At 34.7% G+C, this 16011-nt stretch overlaps 5 protein-coding genes across 11 annotated transcripts; 4 read left to right on the top strand and 1 right to left on the bottom strand.

Moving 5' to 3' along the window:
* The first annotated feature begins 292 nt into the window (after positions 1-292).
* Positions 293-3734, top strand: LOC128894334 (dihydrolipoyllysine-residue succinyltransferase component of 2-oxoglutarate dehydrogenase complex, mitochondrial). 3 transcript variants are annotated; one of them, XM_054155986.1, is made up of 10 exons: positions 293-432; positions 926-950; positions 1096-1147; positions 1222-1292; positions 1368-1495; positions 1562-1897; positions 1993-2168; positions 2252-2702; positions 2774-2913; positions 3606-3734. In XM_054155986.1, exons 1-9 carry the CDS (start codon positions 358-360, stop codon positions 2906-2908), a joined length of 1449 nt encoding a protein of 482 aa, XP_054011961.1. In that variant the 5' UTR covers positions 293-357; the 3' UTR covers positions 2909-2913; positions 3606-3734. The 3 variants fall into 3 exon arrangements, with proteins under 3 accessions (XP_054011961.1, XP_054011960.1, XP_054011962.1); XM_054155985.1 differs by having other exon boundaries at positions 2774-3734; XM_054155987.1 differs by having other exon boundaries at positions 316-432; positions 1029-1147; positions 2774-3734.
* Positions 3735-4060: 326 nt separating this feature from the next.
* Positions 4061-6119, top strand: LOC128894335 (26S proteasome regulatory subunit 4). Its single transcript, XM_054155988.1, has 5 exons — positions 4061-4209; positions 4492-5053; positions 5130-5516; positions 5592-5827; positions 5904-6119. The coding sequence occupies exons 1-5, from the start codon at positions 4207-4209 to the stop codon at positions 6036-6038; spliced, it is 1323 nt and encodes a 440-aa protein (XP_054011963.1). The 5' UTR covers positions 4061-4206; the 3' UTR covers positions 6039-6119.
* LOC128894337 (uncharacterized) lies at positions 6047-7370 on the bottom strand. 2 transcript variants are annotated; one of them, XM_054155992.1, is made up of 3 exons: positions 7234-7370; positions 6616-6819; positions 6047-6532 (listed from the first exon to the last, which is right to left on the bottom strand). In XM_054155992.1, the coding sequence occupies exons 2-3, from the start codon at positions 6703-6705 to the stop codon at positions 6137-6139; spliced, it is 486 nt and encodes a 161-aa protein (XP_054011967.1). In that variant the 5' UTR covers positions 6706-6819; positions 7234-7370; the 3' UTR covers positions 6047-6136. The 2 variants fall into 2 exon arrangements, with proteins under 2 accessions (XP_054011967.1, XP_054011966.1); XM_054155991.1 differs by lacking the exon at positions 7234-7370 and adding an exon at positions 6937-7076.
* LOC128894336 (probable DNA-directed RNA polymerase III subunit RPC6) lies at positions 7016-8424 on the top strand. The gene is made up of 4 exons (XM_054155990.1): positions 7016-7157; positions 7283-7901; positions 7959-8120; positions 8212-8424. The coding sequence occupies exons 1-4, from the start codon at positions 7078-7080 to the stop codon at positions 8284-8286; spliced, it is 936 nt and encodes a 311-aa protein (XP_054011965.1). The 5' UTR covers positions 7016-7077; the 3' UTR covers positions 8287-8424.
* Positions 8425-8830: 406 nt separating this feature from the next.
* LOC128894332 (bromodomain adjacent to zinc finger domain protein 1A) lies at positions 8831-15327 on the top strand. 4 transcript variants are annotated; one of them, XM_054155983.1, is made up of 10 exons: positions 8831-9255; positions 9780-9867; positions 9942-10153; positions 10225-12289; positions 12361-13137; positions 13208-13422; positions 13484-13668; positions 13840-13953; positions 14265-14613; positions 14780-15327. In XM_054155983.1, the coding sequence occupies exons 1-10, from the start codon at positions 9143-9145 to the stop codon at positions 14949-14951; spliced, it is 4290 nt and encodes a 1429-aa protein (XP_054011958.1). In that variant the 5' UTR covers positions 8831-9142; the 3' UTR covers positions 14952-15327. The 4 variants fall into 4 exon arrangements, with proteins under 4 accessions (XP_054011958.1, XP_054011957.1, XP_054011956.1 ...); XM_054155982.1 differs by having other exon boundaries at positions 8833-9255; positions 9729-9867; positions 14792-15327; XM_054155981.1 differs by having other exon boundaries at positions 8833-9255; positions 9729-9867.
* Positions 15328-16011: the final 684 nt, after the last annotated feature.

The raw sequence follows: 16011 nt of genomic DNA, 5'->3' as shown, positions 1-16011 counted from the left end.
GCGGTACTGGTATTAAGACCAGAATTAGTATAGTTCTGTGATTGACTATTACCAGAGGGGTGTTACCATGTTTGTGAATGGTCACAAAGCGGCTTAGGAAACGATGACTTTCTGGATGCAGATCGCGTTCGAATTTCAAAATGATCGTAACGTTTAATAGTGACAATTATTATTTTGCTTCCTGTCTTGATCAAGTGCGCAGCGACGAATTTTTACTGATTTCGGAACCCGCTGAATGGCAAATTTTTGAACACGTCGCTGCGAATCAGCCCCACTACTGAGTGTACGGCCCTGCACTGCTTCCTCACCGTCACAAGTCTCGTGAACGAACACCTGAGCATAATTTTCCGCTTGAGGATGGCCGCGATGCTGTCCAACTGTTCGCGGTTCGTGCCTCGTACGATAACACGAATTAGTATATCACGAACGAAGGTGAGTTCTTTAGCGTAATTACAATTTCCCTTTGTACGTTAACATGAAACATCTGTGACACATGCATTAGGTAAGAAGAACCTAACGCCCTTTTCAAGTAGAACCTGCCACCAAGGTTGTTGCAATACTACCCTTACCTTTCGGATCGATTATATAATATCTCCTTAACTCTGAATGTACGAATGATTCGATCCATTGTCTGCGTAATCTGTCAATGAAAAATTATTAATTTCTCTCGGTCGTCGAACGCGAATGTCTCTTTAAATAACCAATTAGATCCTGGTCAACTTTGAGCCATTTATAGTTGACAATAACATTTCTTTTCTCTGATAGAAACAATACCTATTTTTATCTTGCTTCTCAAAGTGCATGTTGGCATGTATCATGTATGAAAGATAGTACAAATTCATTGTGTCAAGGTTCATAATAAAAATGTATATCACATTTGAATAAGTTGCACAATATACAATTATATGTGTTGATATTTTTTCAGGTTGTGAGGTCTTTATGTAGCCAAGGTAAGACTAATTGGTATTGAAGATAACGCATTAAGAAAGTGGTGAGATATGTTGAAAATCTAAAAATTATCTTTATAGAGAGGCATATCAACGTTGGGGATAACCATGAACGTAAACTACTAATTGTATCAAATCATTTTTGTAGGGCGCATACTATTTATCCACACCGAACATGTGGTCAACAAGAACTCTCAATTGTAAGTTGATAAGTACATAAAAAGTATTGAACTATCCTAAGATTATTTAATGTAAATTTTTAAAAAACATTCAGGTGTACAAAATATAAGAAATTTCACTATCGGATAGACCAGCCAAAACATATACATTCAACATCTACGTTATGTAAGTCATCTTTGAACATTCAATACAAAAAATAGTACCTTAAATTCTGATATTATCATTGTATGTATATGATAGGGGAAATAAGGGAAGTTATGGTACCCGCTTTCGCGGAAAGCGTAAGCGAGGGAGACGTCAGATGGGAAAAGAAAATCGGCGATCAAGTCAAGGAAGATGATGTCTTGTGTGAAATTGAAACAGATAAGGTAAATTAATCTGATGAATAACGTTCACGTCGTGTAGTTAGTAAACTTACAATAATACTTTTGTAGACTTCAGTTCCTGTGCCAGCACCAGGTTCTGGTGTTCTGAAAGAGATCTTTGCAAAAGATGGTGATACCGTAAAGCCAGGCCAAAAATTATGTACCATCGATATTGGTGCAACTGGAGGAGCTGCACCAGCAGCAGAGGCTCCAAAGCCAGAAGCACCAGCTCCTCCACCCACTCCTGCGGCGGCACCTCCTCCTCCTCCGCCACCACCACCAACACCATCACAGGCAGCCGCACCACCGCCTCCAGCAGCCGCACCACCGCCTCCAGCAGCTCGTCCTCCGCCTCCACAAGCACCTAAAGCCTCTATGCCAGTAGCTGCCATTAAACACGCTCAGGTAAGAACTGTCGTACACATAATTCGGAATTAATAATAAATTTTCCCTGTTTTTTATTATATTCTATTATTTATGAGAAATTTGGAAATTTTTAGTCCTTAGAAGGTGCAAAAGTTCAACTGCCACCTGCTGATTACACACGCGAAATAATCGGTACAAGGACAGAGCAACGAGTAAAGATGAATAGAATGCGATTGCGTATCGCGGAACGACTAAAAGATGCTCAAAATACTAACGCTATGTTGACAACGTTCAACGAAATTGACATGAGGTTATTATATATTGACTATAACATCGATTTTTAATATAAATTTCTTTTTATTGTTTCTAATAAATTGTTTTACTTTGTTACAGTCGCATCATGGAATTCCGTAAAGCGCATCAAGAAAGCTTTACGAAAAAGTACGGTTTAAAGCTTGGATTCATGAGTCCATTTATTGCAGCAAGTGCCTATGCATTGAAAGATCAGCCAGTCGTAAATGCTGTAATAGACGGCACAGATATAGTTTATAGAGACTATGTTGATATTAGCGTTGCAGTGGCAACTCCGAAGGGTCTCGTTGTTCCAGTGATCCGCAGCGTAGAAAACAAGAACTTTGCAGAAATTGAAATCGCTCTAGCAGCTATAAGCGATAAAGCAAGAAAAGGCAAGATATCTGTAGAAGATATGGATGGTGGTACATTCACAATAAGTAACGGCGGTGTGTTCGGTTCTCTTATGGGAATGCCTATTATCAATCCACCACAGAGCGCGATACTTGGAATGCATGGAGTATTTGATAGACCAATTGCACTTAAGGGCGAGGTAATTAATAAATTATATTTAAATTAAATTTTGTTAGGATTATCGTCGTTAATAATATTGTTACTTTGTAGGTCGTAATTCGTCCAATGATGTATGTAGCTTTGACATACGATCATCGATTGATCGATGGGCGTGAGGCTGTGATGTTTTTGAGAAAAATCAAGGAAGCAGTCGAAGATCCCAGAATTATTTTAGCTGGCCTTTGAACATCGTAAATATTTTCATTCAGTCGCTTCGAATACGCCTCTCATCACTACCAAACCGTTTTGTACGCGTTGTATTATATTCTGTTCGTTGAGATTTTTATTCAATACTCAAGATACTCTTGAATACTTATCGATCATTGTGATAAACGAAAGTAAAATATCAAATTGGGGAGACAACTTAAAATGTCTCTTCTACTTAACTCTTGTCTAATCGTGGAAGTATTTCGAATCATTCATGTTACAGTATTTAAAGATACGAATATTTCTACAAGATAAGTTATAATTTAATTAAAATACTATTTTCTTTCATGTAACATTTCTAAACTCGAGTCAAAGCGCAATATAACAACATTTTATTGGCATGAAAGACCAAATGTTTATTTTAATATTCTCGAGGCTCAAACTTAAGACTATTATATATTAATCTACAGAAAAAGAAGAAATTAAACGTTACGTAATACCTTTTCCACAATTAAGAATGGACATTTTTCGTCGGAAACTGTAAATTGCCTTCTAGCCATGTACATTGAAACGTTCTTCTTTTATATATGTTTATTATATTGCTGGACAATACTATTTTGTTATTTAAATTTTACAGTACGTGGTGTAGAGATTGTGTGAGACGCGTGTTTAACTATTTCAGGAATTAAGTAAAACAGATGCAAATGTTTATAACAATTATTTTATTGTTTTTAAGTGTATTTATTTTCATTTGGATGGCCTTGATCAGCGAGACGTCATAAAGAAGCGATAGCGAAACAGCTAGAGGGTACTTTATTTCAAAGATAAATGTATCTAACTAATAAAATAAAATTTCACAAATCTATGTGTTGTCAACATTGTTGAACTACATTCACGGATATTGTGAATTGTATGAAACATTTCGGAAAAATAAAAATAGAAAGTTATTCCCACGTTTTCTGTGCACGTAAGACTTAACGAAGGCTTTCATACCTATTTGATAATAACTTTGCAATTAGTTATGATTATCGTTGAACGCACACATGTAAATTATTGTTTATTAAAATAAAAATCAATACTGTATTATTGCGTAATAAGTTATTTATTGTTGTTGGAAGTATCGCCATATTTTAATAATTTAATTCTCTCTATTTTACACTTTAATGTTTAACTATTAGGAATGTTTTCATAACTTAATAAAATAACTGGGCGAATACTCATTGCACAGTATATCGCATTGCTTCGATATCTCGTAAAGGTATCGAAATCACAGTCGATCTTGCTCGCCCACCGGATGACTGTGCCGTTTCGCTAAATGAGCAAACACTGGATGTGAAATGGTAATCTTTAATAACTTTCAAATTAAATGTAAAATAATGAACTTCCATTGTATCAAACAGTTTCTACTAATTCATACTGAAACAATCAACAAAATTTTCTACAATTTAAGTCTATTATTGTTTTTAAAATAGATATTTGCTTTCCATTTGACATTTTAGGTTAACTTTGTTTGCAATTCAAACTTGATCGCGCTGAATTATGAACTATATAACAAATTGTTGCATTATATTTTTTGTAATTGAAATTAAAGTTACAATTGCGTATTGTAATGTTTATAATAGGGTCAAGAACAATCTGGTACTGGAGGCTCAGGAGGCGACAAGAAAGATGACAAAGACAAAAAGAAGAAGTATGAACCTCCTATTCCAACAAGAGTGGGCAAGAAGAAGCGACGTATTAAGGGACCCGATGCTGCTTTAAAATTACCTCAAGTTACACCACATACACGGTGCAGACTGAAGCTATTGAAATTAGAACGTATAAAGGATTATTTGCTAATGGAAGAAGAATTTATTAGAAATCAAGAACGACTGAAGCCACAAGAGGAAAAGAATGAAGAAGAAAGGTCTAAGGTTGATGATCTGCGTGGAACACCCATGTCTGTTGGAACATTAGAAGAAATCATTGATGATAATCATGCTATAGTTTCTACATCTGTTGGTTCAGAACATTATGTATCAATTTTATCATTTGTGGATAAAGACCAATTAGAACCTGGGTGTTCTGTATTATTGAATCATAAGGTTCACGCAGTTGTTGGAGTTTTGGGTGATGATACAGATCCTATGGTTACAGTAATGAAGCTAGAAAAAGCTCCACAAGAAACTTACGCCGATATTGGTGGTATGTGTTAACATTTGTATTAATATAAAATTTCTCACCATTATTTATTAATATAAAACATCTTATCATTATTTAGGTCTTGACACACAGATTCAAGAGATTAAAGAGTCTGTAGAATTACCTTTGACTCATCCAGAATATTACGAAGAAATGGGTATTAAACCACCTAAAGGAGTTATACTTTATGGTCCACCAGGAACGGGAAAAACATTATTAGCTAAAGCTGTAGCAAATCAAACCTCTGCAACTTTCTTAAGAGTTGTTGGATCTGAACTTATACAAAAATATTTGGGTGATGGTCCGAAACTTGTGAGAGAGTTGTTTAGAGTTGCAGAAGAACATGCTCCTTCTATTGTGTTTATAGATGAAATAGACGCTGTAGGTACGAAACGATACGATAGCAATAGCGGAGGAGAACGTGAAATTCAAAGAACTATGTTAGAACTTCTCAATCAACTTGATGGTATGAATAATAATTGAAAACTTGCGGCGAAGTATCTTATAAATTTAATGATTAAACATTGCTTTATTTGTTCAGGCTTTGATAGCCGAGGAGATGTTAAAGTAGTCATGGCTACAAACAGAATTGAAACTCTAGATCCAGCATTAATCAGACCAGGTCGCATTGATAGAAAGATAGAATTTCCGCTACCCGATGAGAAAACAAAGAGAAGAATTTTCAGCATTCATACTAGTAGGATGACATTAGCGCCTGATGTAAACCTGGCAGAATTGATTATGGCTAAAGACGATCTTTCAGGTGCAGATATAAAGGTGAAGTTTTAATTAATTAATATATGAAGGTAGAGAAATTTTTACTTCATTCTGAAAAATATTTTTTTATTCATAGGCTATATGTACCGAAGCTGGTTTAATGGCCCTGCGCGAACGTCGTATGAAAGTTACCAGCGATGACTTTAAAAAATCTAAAGAAAGTGTTTTGTATCGGAAAAAAGAAGGTTCACCTGAGGGACTATATTTATAATACTATAATTATAATTAAGTATTCTTTACTTCTGGTTCAAGCATACAATGTTATACATGCTAATAAAAATAAACAAAACAGGATGTTTTAATTGCCTACTAATTATCATTGGATGGTTGTGAAATCTGATTTAATATTCCTAATATATCTGATTCGGTAATATTCAACTCTTTCATATGTGGTTGAAAATATTGACATAATGTTTCAATTACTTTCATGGAATGTGTTCTTTGTTCATTAATAATTTGTGGAAATGGTTTCTGTGTATCATCATTTTTATTCTGAGATTCCATCTCACATATGTAACATGCTCCTCTTCTAGTTTTATCAAGAATTTTGTTTATACTCGAAGAATACTTTGTATCCTGCGTATTTAATAAACTTTTAAATTTTCCTAGAATGAAAGCAGTTTTAAATGCTTCTTCGTATCCTTTATCAAAGCCTTCTTGAAACACAGAATCTGCGCCATTTTCTATTCCTTCTCTATATCCAGCCTTAAAAAAATAATAATTATTTATTTTATAATGTTCAAAAATAACAATAAATGACAATAACATTAATCGTATATAAACGATACCTTTTTAGCAGCACTCGTAATTCGATTCCAATCTTTAGTAGCAATATCTAAGGATTCTTCAATTTGCGATGTATTAGAAAATTTGTCCATATTATATGAAAATTTTCTTGCATTTAATATATTATTAATTTATTAATATATTGCGCGTAAAGATAAATTAATTCGTTCCATTCAAGGTGTTATTGAAACATTAGATGGCATTTTCTAAACATAAAAATAGGTTATGTATAAAATATATAGTAAATATATATGTATATATATATAGAATCATTGGCTACGTAATATTAATGTATATTTAAAGATTTTAATTATAAAATTTACATAACGTCATCTAACACTTTAGCCACATAACAATTAGAAGTTTATTAAGAACAGTGAAGAAGGAAGAGTTGTATTTATTTTGATTGTTTATATCGAGTTATACACTGTATATAGTATAAACTTTGACGTTCAAAAATTTCAATGGAAGCAGAGGCTGGTACTTCAAAGGAACAAGATGGAAATTCTGCAAATTCTAATTTACTCGATACGATTGAGCAAAAGTAAATTCTTCTTTCTTTTACGAAAAAATATTGTAATACATCATGTAACCGATAGGTTATGTTTATCGGTACTTACGAAAATGCGATAAATAAAATACAACATGCTTATTTCATTAAAATTTCAGAATTATTGCACTAGCACAAGCTAGGCCAAAGGGTATATCCGACAAAGACTTAACAACCGAAATGCCAGACTTACAGCCTGCTCAAAGAGCTCAAATTATAAATAAACTTTTATCTCTTGGGCATTTTGATTTATTCAAGCAAGGTGGCTCCTTATTGTATCGTTTGAAAGATCCTTCAAAAGCAAAAATAGCTAAAGGTGCAGATAACGAAGAAAAAATTGTATATACAATTATCGAAGAAGCTGGAAACAAAGGCATATGGATTCGCGATATAAGATTTAAGTCTAATCTAATGCCAACACAATTGAATAAGATATTGAAAAGTTTGGAAACTAAAAAGTTCATTAAAGCTGTTAAGTCTGTGGCAGCTAGTAAGAAAAAAGTGTATATGTTATACAATTTAGAACCGGACACATCTGTAACTGGAGGTGCTTGGTATCAAGATCAGGATTTTGAAGCAGAATTTGTTGATGTTCTCAATCAACAGTGTTACAGATTCTTGGAGAAGAAACGAGAACAAATGAGTGCTTGTAAGGGTGGACCAATTGCAGCTAGAAATGTTACATTTGCTTCTTCTAAAGAAGTGTGGAAATTTATTTCTGATTTAGGAATAAGCAAGGTTTGAATAGTAAATTATTTTTCTCTGGATAGCATGTATGAACATCATTATTTATAGGTAAAATTATCAGTTGAAGATTTGGAAATGATATTAAACACTTTGGTTTATGATGGAAAAGTAGAAAGGACTCTTTCAGGAGATGGAAGTAATTTATACAGAGCAATAGAACCATTATTAAGTTCGCCTGGGTTAATTAAATCTGTTTGTGGTGTTTGTCCTGTAAGATTTCATACATTTTTGTATAAATTTAAATGCAAATTTAATTACATTATTAACCATTCAATGATGATATAAAAATATTTAAATACAGGTGAGGAAAAACTGTTGCGATGTCGGTGATGTTACACCTACAAAGTGTCAATATATAACAGAATGGCTGGAATAATGTTCTTCAATAAAGAATATCAATTCGAAATAATCATTCGCCCATTTTTTATATTGTTCATCACTCATATTCGAGTACTTGGTACATGTATGTTTGCACACTATTCTGAATTGTATAATTATATCATACATATATACGTGGTTAGAACTAAAAATACAAAATTTATAAAATATAGTTTTCGTAAAACTCGTAACGTGAACATATACGAAGCTTATTCGTTTGATAAATCGTGAATATTCATTCCCGCCAAATTTAGCGATTCGATGTATATTTTGACCGGATCTTGGCTACCAACTTCAGAAAAATGCATTGGATTTATTTCAGCATTAATTTTTTTAGAGCAATCCGCCTTATACAAGAAGATGACGAAGTACAGATAGAAGACACATTTATTGGATGGAAAAATTTCTACTTACGGGATGTAAAATTAATATCGCACGATTCTTTCTGTTTCCCGCCTTTCAAATCGCGATCCCAACAAGTTGGTAGCGTTCTCCTTTTCCTTGGTTTCCGGGTTTAGGGTGCCAGATGTGAATGCGCGCTTCCACGAGCACCGTTAAATCGTGCATTGTCATGAGACTCGCGATGTTTTGTCAAATAGTACCGATGTTTCGTGAATGAGATAGATGAATAAACAAAATTTCGATAGAGGTGTTTCACGACTACCGTAAACCAAAGGTTTCCACGGTGCTCGTTGAAGGTACGAGTTCGCGCTTGCGATTTGGCGTGTATCGCATGTGCCCGCGGTGTTCCGGAAAGAGCGTAGTACTGTCTTTGACGCAGAATTGATTTCTGAAGTTGTTGGATACACGAACGAAAACTCCGTCAAAGTATCGAGGGACACGTAAGCGTTGATATGCCGCTACTTCGTAAACAGCCTTTCCAACGACTTCACGTCTCTTCGGACTTCAGGGACGACGATGAAGTTTTCCATTGTGAGGTTACCAACGAAATCTTCAAGGACTACAAGTAAGACCATGACAGCCAAGACCGCGTCGAGACACGTTATACGATTTCGCCAGTACGATTCGTTGGACGTAAACCTTTCGTTTTCCTTCGTTTTCCTTCGTTTTCGTCTTCATCGATCGCTTTCGTTTTTTTGTAAATACACGCGTTGGACTGTCGACCAGAATCTTCGTTTCCTTAAACTTTGCATAATTTCTAATGAACGGATTAATTGTAAATTGTGTTCCGCGAAACTGGCGTTGTAGTTACGTACGTTGTAGTTATTCGGCTCAGCTATTATTTGAATAGTCATATGTCATAGTACCAAACATAATTGGAGCTTATTAAATGAACTTTGATACTTGTTTAAATCTCAATTTTTTTTTTTTTTTAAATTTCATTTCATTTTAATATATAAGCATACCAATGATTACCAATGATTTTTTAATTTTGATGTCGCTATAATCATAATGTTTTTATGTGTTTTATTATTGTAGTGAGTTTTGCGAACGAATCATATTATGCAACTCGTTGATATGGTCTTGCAGTATTACTGGCAGAAGCAATATGACCTATGAAGAGGCTCTACAGTATGAGGAAAATGCTAAAAAGAGTCTCAAGGAATTTCCTATGGAGGTACACTATCTCAAATTTATTGTCATTTTCTGTTATATATTGTTCTATTAAATAGTCTATATTTTATGTTATAGCTACGCATACCTATATTGTATCTTGCCAGTAAAACAAATAGATCATCCTTCAATGAAATGATAGAGGATGTGTACTTATTTGCAAGGGAAAGGTTTTTTGTGGGAGAAATGGTAGAGGCAAGTTTTACAGAAGACTCTTGGTGTGATTGTCATGTTCTTCAGGTTATTTCACCTACAGAGCAACAATTAAAATTGTATGCTAAGGACAATAGGTATAAATATATTTAGCATACAACACATACACTGTGTTTATGTTATTTTCTGATATGTTTATTGTATTTAGGAACTCTCAAGACCAACAGTATCAACCACCAGCAAAATTGTTTCGTTATGAAGTGGAACAGTTGGACTGTGGAGATTCTGATGTCAGTCAACTTATGATAGTGGAAGCAGAACAAGTGAGAAGAAGGAAACAACATTATAGTAGAGAAAGAAATAGAATATTTCTGCGCCAGTTATGCGAACAAAATGAAAGTGGTATATGGGTTGTTAAAGATAGTGTTTTACAAAAATATGGAATTAGTAAAGTTCGTTTTGACACCATATTTGCTGGTCCCCCACCCGATTTTGCCTCACGCATTAAACGATTTGTTAAGCATAAACAGGAATCAATAGAAAAGTTTCTTACATCAAATGTATCAAAACAGAAAGCACCAGAAAAATCTGATCCTCTCAAAAAGGTAAATCAAACAGGGGTGGATATAAAAAAATTTCGAAAGCCAAGAACGAACGGAAAGTTCAAAGAAGACCTCAAAGCAAAAGCTCTGGAGCAGAAAGCAAAACGCAAAGAAGAAAGAGTCTTAAAAAGCGAACGTAAAAAGGAAGAAAAACAGAAATTAGCCGCCTTGGCTGCATATGTTAGACAGTGGAATAAACCAAGGGAGGATCTTGAATGCGAAGATCTTGCACCTATTCCACAAGCTACCGTGCTTAACAGTAGCATACCTAACGAAAAATTTGGTGATAGCGTTATGATTTTAGAATTTCTAGAGTTTTTTAACGATGAATTAGAAGTCAGTACATATTTTCCAAATGGCTTTACTTTAGACTTCTTAGAAAGAGCATTGTTAACAAAAGAAGCATCTGGACCTTGGAGCGATCTCTTGCAATTGTTACTGTCGAATATCTTCAAATATCAAGCAGACGAAGAAGATGAAATTCAAGCGTCTGGTATAGTAAACGTTACCGGCATATACGAAGGAGCATCATCGATGACAAAAGCTGTTAAACTTGCGACATTGGCTTCTACTTGGAGTCAAATGTATCAAGGCTGTCAACTATCCGAACTCGCGTTGGATCATTTAACAGTAAGCGAGATTTTAAGGCAACATTTGTTGGGTTCTGGAGGACGAATAGGCGAAGTCGCTTCTAAATGGAGATACTCTCAAAGAGGTGGATACACAAATCAAGATGATCCTGCGCTTCTTATGAGAATAAACGAGGCATATATTTTGAGATTATTAGGGCATCGTAATGTTCATGAATTCGATTTAGATGAAAAGTTAAAGGTTGTGACGTGTCTGATAAATCAGTTGCTCACTTTTGCTTCGGTACGAGACGTGATCGAGGAAAGGCATGAGAAGATTCATCAAGCTAAAAAGGAACTGAGATATTGTATACTAGCCGAACAAAGAAAGGAGAAGGAAGAAAAAGAAAAAATGAGAGAGCGCGAGAAAGACAAAGATAGCAAAATACCAAAGAAGGTCACGCGTGGTAACTGCGAAGAAGAGAAACGAAAAGAAGAATACGAAAATAAATTAAAAGAACTTCAGCAAGCATCCAGAGACGATAAAATGATGCTTTATTTAGGTTCCGATAGAGCTCATCGTAGATATTGGAGATTTTTATCGATACCGGGAATATTTGTTGAAAACGATGAATGGTGGCCAGGTAATTGCCTTCCTGAAGGTACACCTTATCAACCAGAGTTACAAGATAGGGAATCGACGTATGCATATTTAAGAAATAAATTTGAAGATGAATTCAGCGATAAAGAAAATAGTTTCAAGAAGGCAAGAAAGTCTCCTAAGAAAGTGACATTCGCTGATAAGAATGGGCTTAAATCGCCGAGAAAAGACGTACCTCGAAAGGAATTTAAACACGATCACTCCGATATTAAGAAAAATTTAATGGCTTGTACAGGGAATAAAGAATGTCCGGTTCACTGCAAAAGATTGGAACCGAAATGGAGTTTCTACGGTACGCTGGAAGACATAGAAGCTTTAATAAATGGTTTAAGTAAACGAGGAATTAGAGAGGGAGAACTCAGAAATAATATTATACAAGAAAAGACGAGTTTAATATCCGTGATCGAAGAATGTCCTCGGCATAAGCTTAATCCTGAAGTTGTAAGTACCTTACACTTAAAACGTTTAACAAGTATTCTAGTTAAATAAATACTATATAATATTGGATACAGTTTTCAGGGCCAATTAAATTACAAACGAGTAAAACCACAAAGAAAAATAAATACGAAAATGCTAACTTGAATTATACTTCCGACATGGCTATCGACACTGTTTTAGAACTAACTCTAAGGGATTACATTCTAGATTTCGAAGATAAAATAAGAATAGGTTGTTTAGGAAGTCTAAAAGTTGTCAGCCGCGAAGCATGGAGACATGCGATTAATAGCGGTCACTACGATAAACAGTGCGATAAGTTAGTGTACGGTACAAGTGAAGTTGAAGCAGACGTTGCTTCTAATGTAACATTGGACAAAGTTAAGAACGAAGCTAAACATAGTAGGCCAAGTACTCCGGACTCAGAAATTGGAAGTATTAATATAAAGACTTATAAAGACTCGGGAAAATATTTAGGTCCAGCAAAAGAAGATGAAGTACTCATAGACTGTAAGCAGCAAGCAACCATCAAACAAATGGCTTGCGCTATTTTACAGTTATCCCATGCTATAGAGCAAAAGTACTTACAGAGACCGTTAGGTGCCGATGAGAAGGATAAAAAATGGTCTGGTGAAGAGTTCCGAGAGAGATGGGAACAATCGCTTATGGCATCGAACAGTTGGTCTCAATTATTTTTGCATTTAAGTACTCTAGAAAACAGTGTCGCATGGGGTAAAAGTGCACTCAATGCTCAGTGTCGCGTATGTAGGCGACGACGGGACGCAGAGAAAATGTTACTTTGCGATGGATGCAACAAAGGTCACCATATATATTGTTTAAAACCAAAACTGACGGTAATTGCTTCTCCGTTAAAATACATAGTTTCTTTTATAGCCCACTAATTAACAACTTGCTAATTTGTAGACTGTGCCGGAAGGAGATTGGTATTGTAAAACGTGTAAGCCACCAACGAAGTCGAAAGAGAAAATTAAGATGCGAAAGAAGTTCGAAGAAGAACTGGAAGAAGAAGTAATATTGACCAAAGAAACTCGACACAATCGGGCTAGACGCGTTCTTGAAAGCGAAGATGAGGAGGATCGAGAGGATAATGAACTGGATCAGGAAAGCGATGAGCATATGTAAGCATCGCGGTGGGAGATTTTCACTCGCTGAAAATATTTAACAATTCTTATCTTTCAGGAGTACTGAACCAATGAACGTGTGCACTGTGTGTAGAAGTGGTGGAAAACTGCTTAGTTGTGACGCCTGTTCAAACTTGTACCACATAGAATGTATAGAACCTCCTATAACGAGAGCACCTCGTGGAAGGTGGTCTTGTACAGACTGCAAGGATAAAAAAGATAAGAGATCCGGTGCAAAATATGGTAAGATATTAAAACTGAAGCATAAGTACAGGTGCAGTGGCAGCAAAAAACAGTAATAAATATATAATATTTAGCAGTAGTTTACTAACGTATTCAGATTATAATGAACACAATTTCTATATTAAATATTAACATAATAAAGCGGTTTCTCAGCTTTGATTGTGTTGTTAGTGAGGGGGCGTGAAAGGGAAAGAGACAAGGAGAGACTGTGCGCTGCAGCAGCACGCTCTCGCATCCATGGCTTTGCCAAGAGCCTCCTCACTACAGAATCTACAGACTGGGACGGTCTGTATTGTAACTCAATTCTATTTTATTTAATGCACTTACATATTTATACATTGTATTACAAATGAAAGTACAATTACGTAGATTCAAGTTCATCGTTCCGGTAGATCAGGTTCCTTTGCATGTACTTACTGAATAGCTTTATTTTTTAGTGCGTTTTAACATAGCGTAACGACGTTGATGTCCGTATCTTCATAGAAAAGACCGGAAGATTATTGTTCTATGTAAACGCTTTGATGACGCTTTACATATGCTATAAATAAAATTATAAAAATCAATATTACATCACATGCATCAATTTTAATACATAGACAGTAGCAATTCCGAAGACGCGGAACCAAGGCAAACCAGAAGAGCAGCAAAAAGGGCTGCTAAAATAGAAGAAGAAGATACAGGATCGATCAAAGGATGCATGTCGAGACTACAGGAGTTACTCGCGGATATTAGGCATCACAGGGATTCGTGGCCTTTTTTATCACCCGTCACGAAAGCTGAAGTTCCAGATTATCACGAAATTATTTCCAATCCTATGGATTTTGGTACAATCAAATATAAACTTGACAATGGAGAATATGAAACGTTGGAACAGTTCTTTAGTGATTCTCAGTTAGTATTCAATAATTGTCAAGCTTATAACGAAGAGCACAGTTCCGTATATAAGTAAGCCTAACTAATATAAATATTTAAATATACATATAAGTTCGGATGCCAGAGATCATTGTAATCTTGTGTACTGTAATCACTTAAGTATCATCAAAATCTTTGGCTTCCGAACATCTGAAACAATACATGTGTCAAGAGTTAGACTATGTTATGTTAAAAATAGTTCCGTCTATAGAGCAGGTATGCGGTTACTGAAGTACATTGAGAAACGGTGTAAGGAATTGGGGTTGCATTACGACGAGGAACTGTTGCGACCGCCAGCGAAGAAGCCGAAACTTGATGAAAATATTCTTGCTGATAGCGAAGACGAAGACACAGAAGAAAAGACAAGATAGAAGTGAAGTACATGCTTCAACACGTTACACATATTGGATTTATTCTCTGATTTCTACACTGATGTCAAACAATGTACAAATTCATACTTCGGCTAAGGTGTCCTGTAAATCATATATTATCGAAAGACTCCATTTGTTAAAAACTAGAATATCCCATATATAATTTACGAAAGTAATTCACAGAAACATGCGATAAAATGGAAGTATAACATATACAAAGTGTTTCTTCAACACTTATGGAACGTTTTTATCTTCCCTTAGTCTTGCTAAAATAAAAAAAAAAGAAATATGCACAGTATTATTCGTAGAATTTTACGCATAATATAATTGCTCTCACATATTTTTAAGAGTCCGATATAAAGCGTTTTATAAACACGCAAGCAACCGCGGAAGCAATGAAATTAGTTTCGTTCGTTCGAGCTAATACAGGAGGTAGTTTTTTGAGTTAGCGTTAGTATAAGAAAAATTTGTTATCAGACAAATATCTTTGCATTATAATTATTTATTATTTTAGTTAATTATTTTAGCACTACTTTTACGATTTCATCTTACGTTTTCTTTTCATTACGCAAACATTTCAAGGATTTTCCTAGATGTATTTTAGATTTTCAGCTCTTATTCGAAGTCCACGTTTACATTAACGTTTTATTCTTTCCCTGCCTTCTACAGTATGTATAAATCGTTCAAAGTGCGATAATGTAATATGACTGACAACTTGAAGATTAGTACATACATAATAAACACGAATAACTTGTTTTTTAGTGCAAGCTCGAAAAAAAAAATATTCATAGGATACTTTAATTAATATATAACAACAAGTACAATTATTATATCTATACTTGTATTTATATTTAAACAAGCAGATATTTCCAAGAATCAACTACATTGTTATATATTGGGAATTATACATTTTATAATTTAATCATTCTTGTTTTTGATTTTGCTAAATTATTAACAAATTAGTGGTACTTACATTTGTTTGAAAAAATCAACCTAATTTAAGGACATTGAAAATCTCAGGCTGGCCCTATGCAAAATCTATGGTACAAATTATCATTAT

Source organism: Hylaeus anthracinus, unplaced genomic scaffold, assembly GCF_026225885.1.
Source record: "Hylaeus anthracinus isolate JK02 unplaced genomic scaffold, UHH_iyHylAnth1.0_haploid 3, whole genome shotgun sequence".
Classification (NCBI taxonomy): Eukaryota; Metazoa; Arthropoda; class Insecta; order Hymenoptera; family Colletidae; genus Hylaeus; species Hylaeus anthracinus.
The sequence above is the reverse complement of the archived record's forward strand: the minus strand, read 5'-3'. Positions and strand labels throughout refer to the sequence as shown.

Coding starts and splice junctions, on each gene's coding strand:
- LOC128894332 (XM_054155981.1), top strand. CDS start 9,143: ATGCCGCTACTTCGTAAACAGCCTTTCCAACGACTTCACGTCTCTTCG. Junction 13,423..13,483: donor CAGGAAAGCGATGAGCATAT/GTAAGCATCGCG, acceptor CTTATCTTTCAG/GAGTACTGAACCAATGAACG. Junction 14,614..14,779: donor GAGCACAGTTCCGTATATAA/GTAAGCCTAACT, acceptor TGTTAAAAATAG/TTCCGTCTATAGAGCAGGTA.
- LOC128894336 (XM_054155990.1), top strand. CDS start 7,078: ATGGAAGCAGAGGCTGGTACTTCAAAGGAACAAGATGGAAATTCTGCA. Junction 7,158..7,282: donor CTCGATACGATTGAGCAAAA/GTAAATTCTTCT, acceptor TTAAAATTTCAG/AATTATTGCACTAGCACAAG. Junction 8,121..8,211: donor CTGTTTGTGGTGTTTGTCCT/GTAAGATTTCAT, acceptor ATTTAAATACAG/GTGAGGAAAAACTGTTGCGA.
- LOC128894334 (XM_054155986.1), top strand. CDS start 358: ATGGCCGCGATGCTGTCCAACTGTTCGCGGTTCGTGCCTCGTACGATA. Junction 1,898..1,992: donor CTGCCATTAAACACGCTCAG/GTAAGAACTGTC, acceptor GGAAATTTTTAG/TCCTTAGAAGGTGCAAAAGT. Junction 2,169..2,251: donor TTCAACGAAATTGACATGAG/GTTATTATATAT, acceptor ACTTTGTTACAG/TCGCATCATGGAATTCCGTA.
- LOC128894335 (XM_054155988.1), top strand. Junction 5,517..5,591: donor ACTTCTCAATCAACTTGATG/GTATGAATAATA, acceptor TTATTTGTTCAG/GCTTTGATAGCCGAGGAGAT. Junction 5,828..5,903: donor TTTCAGGTGCAGATATAAAG/GTGAAGTTTTAA, acceptor TTTTATTCATAG/GCTATATGTACCGAAGCTGG.
- LOC128894337 (XM_054155992.1), bottom strand. CDS start 6,705: ATGGACAAATTTTCTAATACATCGCAAATTGAAGAATCCTTAGATATT. Junction 6,533..6,615: donor TTACGAGTGCTGCTAAAAAG/GTATCGTTTATA, acceptor TATTTTTTTAAG/GCTGGATATAGAGAAGGAAT.